The 8632-nt window shown below is 34.8% G+C and overlaps 2 protein-coding genes across 2 annotated transcripts; both read right to left on the bottom strand.

Annotated features, from left to right (window-relative positions):
- Nucleotides 1-2172: 2172 nt before the first annotated feature.
- Nucleotides 2173-2717, bottom strand: LOC113762978 (calcium-binding protein PBP1-like). The gene has a single exon (XM_027306647.1). It carries the CDS (start codon nt 2561-2563, stop codon nt 2219-2221), a length of 345 nt encoding a protein of 114 aa, XP_027162448.1. The 5' UTR covers nt 2564-2717; the 3' UTR covers nt 2173-2218.
- Nucleotides 2718-7673: 4956 nt separating this feature from the next.
- Nucleotides 7674-8194, bottom strand: LOC113763864 (calcium-binding protein PBP1-like). The gene has a single exon (XM_027307841.1). It carries the CDS (start codon nt 8070-8072, stop codon nt 7728-7730), a length of 345 nt encoding a protein of 114 aa, XP_027163642.1. The 5' UTR covers nt 8073-8194; the 3' UTR covers nt 7674-7727.
- Nucleotides 8195-8632: the final 438 nt, after the last annotated feature.

Here is an 8632-nt window from a genome sequence, read left to right as displayed (position 1 = left end):
ACTTAGAGTTGTTTCTTGGTTAGGAAAGTAGTTAACGGACATACTTTAACGGTAAGGAAAAGTTGGTTGTCATCGCTTATTTGGCAACTATAACTTGTTTATTAACAAATAAATGAAATAATCATTGCATTAATGAGTAGTTGTATGAACCACTTCTGGAGTTTGGTAATCCTTGATTTAAATTTAATTTGCTTCCGTTTAATTATTTTTATATCCGTTAAGTATTTTATTTTTATTTTAATTTTCCAAAATTCCTAGTTAGTTTTTACTTGGAGAGAGACAAATTTTTCTCCTAATTCCTGTGGAGACAATGCTACTTGCCGTTATATTCATTTATATCTTGTGTCATGACACTTGTCATGACAAGTTGTCATTTATATTCATTTATATCTTGTGTCATGACAAATTCTTAAATTTATTGTTACATAGGCTCGACACTTGTCATAGTTCATGGAAGGTTCCTTTAAACATTAGTTAGCTACCATTAACTCTCCGGTTTGACTTTAAAACTCTGTACTTTTTTTTTTCTTTTTGCTATTACAGTCTCTAATCAATCAAAAAATAAAAATGTTTTGTTCAAAAATATGTCCTGCAACTTTCTACGACCAAGCAGAAGAAAGCAAAACGACAACTTTCAATTTGCTCGCACATGCTTGGTTATTTGATATCTAAAGCAGGGGTAGCGATAGGTATGTTTAGAAATCTTTGTGCTAAGCATTGAATTGGAAACTGTTTTCAGTCCTTTTCCATGAACAATAGAAATTGAAATGATAGCTGTCATTTTATTTGATTGAGCGTGTAAGTTCTTCATGGTCCTAAAACTTGAGGTAACCCCAAGGAAATATCATCTTTACCCGCCCGTTTGAATTTTTTATAGCAGTACTGCCACAGAAGGGTTGGGTTATTGACCACCAGAAAGCTTGGTGATCGTGACAAACAAAAGTGTCAAAGGAAGAAAAGTAGAAATACATAAAAAGCAAATCGTTATGAAAATCTAGGAAAAGATTTGTTGACTAATATTCCAATTAACTGCCATTGCTCAAGTATTTTCCCTTGCCATAGACTTTCTACCCTAATTTTTTTAAACGGTCATTAGTCTCCCTATCTAGATCTTATAAGAAAATGAAACAAAGAAGAGGAGAAAAATGTCGTAGATTAATCACACCACGCGTTCACATCATTATCAAAGTCCGGTTATATGCTTGGTTTAGTAAGGACAACTTAATATAAAACTTTCTTGATTCTCATCGGAAAGTTGTCTTGCTTCTTTGTGCTTAGTACTTGAAAAGATTTTAAATCTCATTTTCTTTTTTTATTTCGTGTATTTGTGCAAATTGACCATTTCGTGCATTAGATCTACAAGAACTTTGCAAATTGGCCATCCTGCATATCTTCATATTTGATTTAAACTTCCGAGCTTCTGTATTTCTTATTAATTTCTTAGTGACAATTATTTCCGCGTAACCTTTCGGTCTTCTTGCTAGAATCAAATTGGGTAGACGATAGCAAAACCTCTCAAGTCTCTTAAACAAAGAAGATTATGAGTTGCAATGACACAAGTAACCGTGTTAATTGATGGGAAAAACCACCCAAAAAAAGGGAGGAAAAAGTGAATCCTTCACGCGAGAAAACTGATTGGCAATAAACTATGGACAGTGATGTCAAGAAACAAAGCCAAGCTTCCTTGTTACACTACACGTATATGCGTGGTGCAATAAATTATTACGGTGGGATCTTAATGGTCAATTCTAACTAATTTCCCTATCTCCTTTCACAGGTCTCGATTTTCCTTTCCAATAAAGAAAATGGTTTCACATGTGCAAATTTGCATCGTTGAAACCCTTCAATTAGCAAAGCCATATGTGCTTGGACGATCTTTCTCTTTTTTGCTTTTTTTTTTTTTTTTTTTTTTGGCTCACGGGCTCTCATTAGAGATGCCACTCCAAAAGTTGGCATTGGATGAACATTAATTATACCTAAAATCTGGCTTCAGACATGCACATTTGTGAAAAGTATAATTCAATATTGTTGCACAGCTACTGCAATTTGATCAATATTTTCATAATACCTGAGCAATATTTAATCAGGCAACAGCAAGTAATTACTCCTATGATGGAGCAAAATTAATTGGAGAAGCAATAATAATGCAAGCATTCGAATGGAGGCCCTTGATTCATATATGAATCCAAATTTCCATTTTTTTTTACTAAATTAGAGCCTAAAACTGATTCAATATAGCTTCTTCAACAAACATTCTTGAAGTCTTCATTAATTCAGGACTCAATCTAAACATAAGAACACAGAACTCCATTTCATTCAGACTCCCATCACCATCCAAATCCCCTTCTTCTAACATGCATTGCAATTCATCATCCTTCAAGTCTTGCAAACCTAACAAAGCCGAATTTTTCTTCAAGCTCTCCAATGTGATCAACCCTTTTTCTTCATCCATCAGCAACCTGAACCCATTGCACAGCTCATCCAAGAATCCTTCTGCGCCAAGTTTCTCCACCATTGCAGGGAAAAAATCTTCAAACTCGATAACATCGCCTTTTAATGCCATTAATTTCTGTGCCAAATATTGATATGCACGTAGGAGAGGCTGAAACAAAAAGTTGATGGGAAAAAAGTAATGGTGTAAGAGGGCTTTAAATAATGAGCGACGGGCAGAAGATCGATAAAAGAGCGAAGTTTCTTGGTGGAAGGTGCACCTGTAGGGGAAGGAGATGCCAACGAAGGTACAGATCAGGGGTTTCGGGGGTGTTTTACATTGCAGTTAAAGTTCTTGACCGCTACATAGTGTCATCATGGGGTAGGGCTTCCTCGAAGTTGCATCGGAAGCTGCCCGAATACGATTTCTAGATATCAACGGCTTTGGCTCCAGTGGGTCAGCAATCACGACAAGCACTTTCTTTTGGAGGCAGATATTTCTTGTAGAAGCAAATTATTGCCCAATTCATATAAAACTGAATCCGAAGGAATAGTTAGAAACAAATTTGAAATAGTAATTGTAAATAAATATGAATTGACAAATGCTATTTTTACTTCACTTTTTATTATTTGCACTCCCACCATTTATTTTATTATATAATATGATTTAATAAATGAAAATTATATTATTAAAATGATAGTGAGAGGGTAATTAATAAAAATACTAGCACAAATAACATTTTCCTATGAATTAGCGTCAATAATGGGAAAGTCGTTCTTCCACATTTACAAGAATATTTATGAATTTCATACTAAATCATGTCTAAGTAATGCGATCACTTAACTTAGAATTACTTTAAAAAACTATTCCCACGGTATTAGTGATATGAGGCAAAACATTCGGGGCGGGTCACAACCCAAAGGTTTCTTTTCAATTGAGGCTGAAGGACTAAATAATTCTTTCCCAAGGTATAATTAAGGACATAATAGATAATACAATTATATTGAAATACTTTACTAAATGATGAATCTAACAATATCTCATGCACACACACAATTTTTGAACAACTGAAGTATGACTTTTGGCAATTGCTTAAAATATATCAAAATTATATTATCAAGTGTGAAAAATGAAACTATAATTGTGTCTCATACATATTTTCTTCCTGAATTCTCTTTGAAAAGATTGATTCTGTTATAACTTCTATATCCCAATCACCTACATTTTCATACCTTGCAGTTCTCTTCGAAAAGATCCATCGGACTTTTATACTCCACGCAAAAAAGAGGTTAGAAGTATAGATAGAACACGAGATCTGACTTTATTAAAAGTTTAAAGAGATTATAGCCTTTTAAAATAATAAATAATTTTTTTATAATAAAGGAATGGTGAGATTTAAGAAGTGGAAGGAAAAAGAAGGATTTGAATTTAAAACTTTTAAATTCTGGAGTTTCAACCTTGACCACTAGATCAAGAATTTTGCGACAATAAAGATAAAATTGGTATGTGATAGATTATAGTTTGACATTTCGTGGCCCTTGATGGTTCTTGGTACTATCCTCAAATGGTATACAAAGCATACATTAGGTCTTTTTTATTTTTTAGGAGAACAGTAACCCACCCCACACACACACACACACACATATATATATATATAATGGTAGTTTTTAAGATCTGCACATTATAGTAGTATTATGGTACTGAGCTGGAATAGAACTAACTTAGAATTATAATTAAGTATTAGTTATCAGACGTATCAATACTAATCAAAGGCTATATATTGTGAGACATACACATTAAATCACACGTCAGATTACTTTTGATTACACGCATACGGTTCCTGAGCTTCCCTAGCTTGTTTAATTGCTTACTTTAATCAGCCCGATCTTTCACGTGATATACATTCCAGCTATTGATGATTTTTTTTTTCTTTTTTACAAACTTTAAATTTTAGATGTTCCATGCATAATTTGTTAAAGAACGGAGGAGAAGAAAAACAAAAGAAATTGACCAAAAGTTGAGGAACAAAAGGCGGGGTGCAGGAGGAGAGGGAGGAGTGATTAAGGCGTGTTTATATCCTTTGGAGTTAATTTCGAAGAGTTTTTGCAGATGAGCGTAACATATGGAAAAATAAAAGGAATTAACAGTACTGGAAATGAAACTCTGCAAAATGACAACACAACATGTTTTAGGAAATGTGTCAAATTACTGGAAATGATACTCGAATAAGTTGCTAAATTATTGGAAATGTGTCAAATAAATTAAACAACAACATGATATGTTAATAAATGAATAAATCTTATATACACTGACAGTGTATGCGCTATCACTGTTGGATTTATGACATTTGTGCAAAAGTTGAATTTTAAATTCAAATTTTGCATAGTCATCATTCATCCAACGCTGACAATATATATACTGTTATTGTAGGAAAGATTAATCCTTAATAAATAGGTTATGACAAGATACATGACACTAAAATCAAATGTGTTATATACAAGTTTTAGACTCATTAAATATGAGTGTGATTATAACACACCACGACACAATACATTGACAGTTTAGTCCTTGAATCCATAATTTAGCTATTTTAGTCACTAAAGTGTCATTTTTAATCAATTTAATCCTTTTAACCAAAGTTCAGCAAACTAAAATTTTTTTTTGGCACTAGCTGAGAGTTAATTATGGAAAGAAACTAATTGTGAAATCTAATAGAATAACAGGAAACCAAAGATATAAGGAGATATAACCTTATTAGAATAGGAAATTAGGGAAACTAGAAGTATTAGTCAATCAACGCATCCATATAAAAAAGACTTTGTAGTTTATTTTCAATATCGATTCTTCTCCAATACTCCAAATTAACTCTATTATTCAAAGGAAATATCCATTTTTTTATTCTTTTTTTTCCTTTGCAAGTTCTTCTATTGCATTTCACTTATTAATCACATAAACAACTATTCTTGTTTAGAAGTAAGAGGTACAAAAGATTCATGTCTAGAAGTAAGAGGTGCTACTATTGTTTGTTCCACGTGGAATACCTTGATGAAAATTATAAACTTCATTTTGACATTTTTATTGTGATTTGGGTGTAATTAATAAACCACTATGGAATTGTTTAGGGTATTTCTCTACTTCCAAGAAAATTTAGTTTTTCCGCAATACATATGTGGTTATGTGGATGAGTGGCACCTATGTTGTCTTTTTTTTTTTTTTTTTTGTGGGGTTAGTAAGGAGCTTATTGGGTCCCAAGACAGGAAGTAATCTGAGGGTAGTCACACCTATTACATCAGTAAAAAGTATGCTTCTAACGGACTCAAGAGGATGAAAAGATTATCTCTCCTGGTTGGTGTTGGAGGCTCAACTTCGCAACGTGGTTAGCGCACTGATTTCCTTCCCTCCACTGATGCTTATACCACTGCAATAATCCAAAAACCCGTATAAACGAACCCGGCCAATTGATGATGAAACCCGGATTTGCTGATTTCTAGGGCTTGTTTAATACGGTTTCGTCGTCAAATGGTGGGGTTCGTATCATGCAGCCTATAACCCCACTGCATATCCATCCCCTCTCTAGCTACGTACCCAGATGAGGTTGTGGTGACTGGTGAGGGCTCTCTCTTGGATTCCTCTGGATAAGCTCAATGCTTGTTTATGAATCTGTTTCCACTATGACCTCGTTAAAAGTTCATTTCCACGCCAACTTCAGCCCATAGTTGATTGCCTCAAGTTCCGCAGCAACATTTGTAGCAGGTCTTAGGTTAACACAGAAACCCACGATCCAGAAAACTCTCTCATTCCTGATGACTCCCAGCTCCGGCTGCTTTCGTCGTTCGGTTTGCTGCACCTATGCTGGTCTGGTTTGATTCAACGGTTGTAAGCACTTTCGTTAACTAAACTTTACCTAATCGTAGTTTCGGAATAGAACTGCAATAGACTTAACCGCTCTTCTTAGGGCTTTGCATGTTAAACTACTATTAACATCCTATCAACGACCCCCCTTTTCTGCCGTGTATTTTGAATGTGTTTGGGTGGTAGATTATTTGGGATAATTATTTTTTTAAAAAAATATTTTTTTGATATGATATATATAAAATAAAAAAATGATTAAAAAATATGTTAATCATACAAGCAAATAAATTTTTTTTGTAAATAAATCACTATCCAAAAAAACTTGAATTCATATAAATCTCTTCGTGACAAATTAGTTTCCATGTAACCTTTCGGTCTCCTCAGTCCTCACTAGAATCACATTGGATAGACGATAGTAAAACCTCTCAAGTCACCTAAAATAAGAAGATGATGAGTTGCAATCACACACACAAGTAACCGTGTTAATTAATGGGAAAACAGCAACCTAAGAAAGGGGGCGAAAAAAAGTGAATCTTCCACCCGAGAAAACCGATAGCTTATATGAATGGATAACAAAGTAAAAAACAAAGCCAAGCTTCCATCGTACGCCACACGTATATGCGTCAAGCAATACAGTAGTATTACGTTGGTTGGTTGGTCGGTGTTTCAATGGTCAAGTCTAATCTCCTTATTCTTAATCAACTAATCAACTTGCTCTGAAGGAGTTGGCCACCACAAGTATTGTGGGGTAGGAGGTTAAGGATTCAAACCTTACCTATTTTTCATTAATGTGCCATTATATATAATTTTTTTTAAATTCATATGAGTGCGTGGTACATCTGCATGATTCGATAGTAGTTCAATTTCCGTTGATTCTTTCGACTTAGTTAGATCACCCCCTAGAGTAGCGAAAAGAAAAAAAAAACCTGCTTGTTCTTCTTTCGTAGGCCTTCATTTTCCCTTTCAAATAGACATTTCACGTGTGCATATTTGTAGCCTAGCAAACAATTTTTGGGCACATTGTTGTGGTACGGCTAAAAGAACTGCCTTCGAATGCCTTCCAGTGCATTATAAGATTGGACGATCTTTCTTTTTTTAACTTTTACGTTTTGCTTTTTGCCCTTTTTTGTTTGGGCACACGTGTTCTCATTGAAGATGCAACTCCAAACTTTGTCATTGGCTGAACATTAATTAGACTTAAAACCAGGCTTCAGAAATGCCCATCTGTGGAAAATGACTCAGTAGTGTTGCGCGGTTACTTCAATTTGATTAATGTTTTCACCCGTGGATGAGCCAAATTCATCAGACAAAATCTACAGCAAGTAATTACCCCTATGATGGAGCAAAATTAATTCGAAAATTATTATTAATAAATACAAGCAATCGGATGGATGCCCTTGATTGATCTATTAATCTAAAATACCATTACTTACTAAATTAGAGACTATGACTCATTCAATATAGCTTCTTCAACAAACATTCTTGAAGTCTTCATTAGCTCGGGACTCAATCTAAACATGAGAACACAAAACTCCATTTCATTCAGATTCCCATCACCATCCGAATCCCCTTCTTCTATCATAGATAGCAATTCATCATCCTTCATGTCTTGCAAACCTAACAAGGCTGAATTTTTCTTCAAGCTTTCCAATGTGATCAACCCTTTTTTTTCATCCATCAGCAACCTAAACCCATTGCATAGCTCATCCAAGAATCCTTCTGCGCCAAGTTTCTCCACCATTGCGGGGAAAAAATCTTCAAACTCGGCAAGATTGCCTTTTAATGCCATTAATTTCTTTGTCAAATATGTAAGCACGTAGGAGATGAAAATTACACAAGAATTTGATGCAAAACATGGGATGGTGTAGGAAGGCTTTAAATAATCAGAGATGGGCAGATCGATAAAACAGCGAAATTTCTTGGTGGAAGGAGTTGTAGGCCGAAGGAGATGCCAACGAAGGTACAGATCAGAAGGGGTCTTGCGTTGGAATCGGGGTGTTTTTGCAGTTAAGGTTCTTGGCCGTTTCATGGTGGCATCACGGCTAGGCCTTCCTCGAAGTTGCATGGGAAGCTGCCCGAAACCAATTTCTAGATAACGTTGGCTTTGGCTCTAGGTGGTCAGCAGTCACGGCAAGCATATTCCTTTCTGGGCAGAAACTTAATTTGGAGGCAGTCTCCAAAGAATTCCATTTATCACATATTTCTCGTAGAAGCAAGTTACCAACCAGATTTATGTAAAATTGAATTTGGCTGAGTGGTTATAGGCATATTTGGAATGGTTATAGACAAGTTTAAATGAGCTTTGAATAAAGTGCTAGTCATTCTTCCACATTTACAAGAATACTTTTG

This window comes from Coffea eugenioides, chromosome 2 (assembly GCF_003713205.1).
Source record: "Coffea eugenioides isolate CCC68of chromosome 2, Ceug_1.0, whole genome shotgun sequence".
Taxonomy (NCBI): domain Eukaryota; kingdom Viridiplantae; phylum Streptophyta; class Magnoliopsida; order Gentianales; family Rubiaceae; genus Coffea; species Coffea eugenioides.
Note: the sequence above shows the minus strand (reverse complement) of the source record. Positions and strands in the feature narration are given on the sequence as shown.

Excerpts from the sequence above, each read along its gene's own strand:
- LOC113762978 (XM_027306647.1), bottom strand. The coding sequence starts at position 2,563 with ATGGCATTAAAAGGCGATGTTATCGAGTTTGAAGATTTTTTCCCTGCA.
- LOC113763864 (XM_027307841.1), bottom strand. The coding sequence starts at position 8,072 with ATGGCATTAAAAGGCAATCTTGCCGAGTTTGAAGATTTTTTCCCCGCA.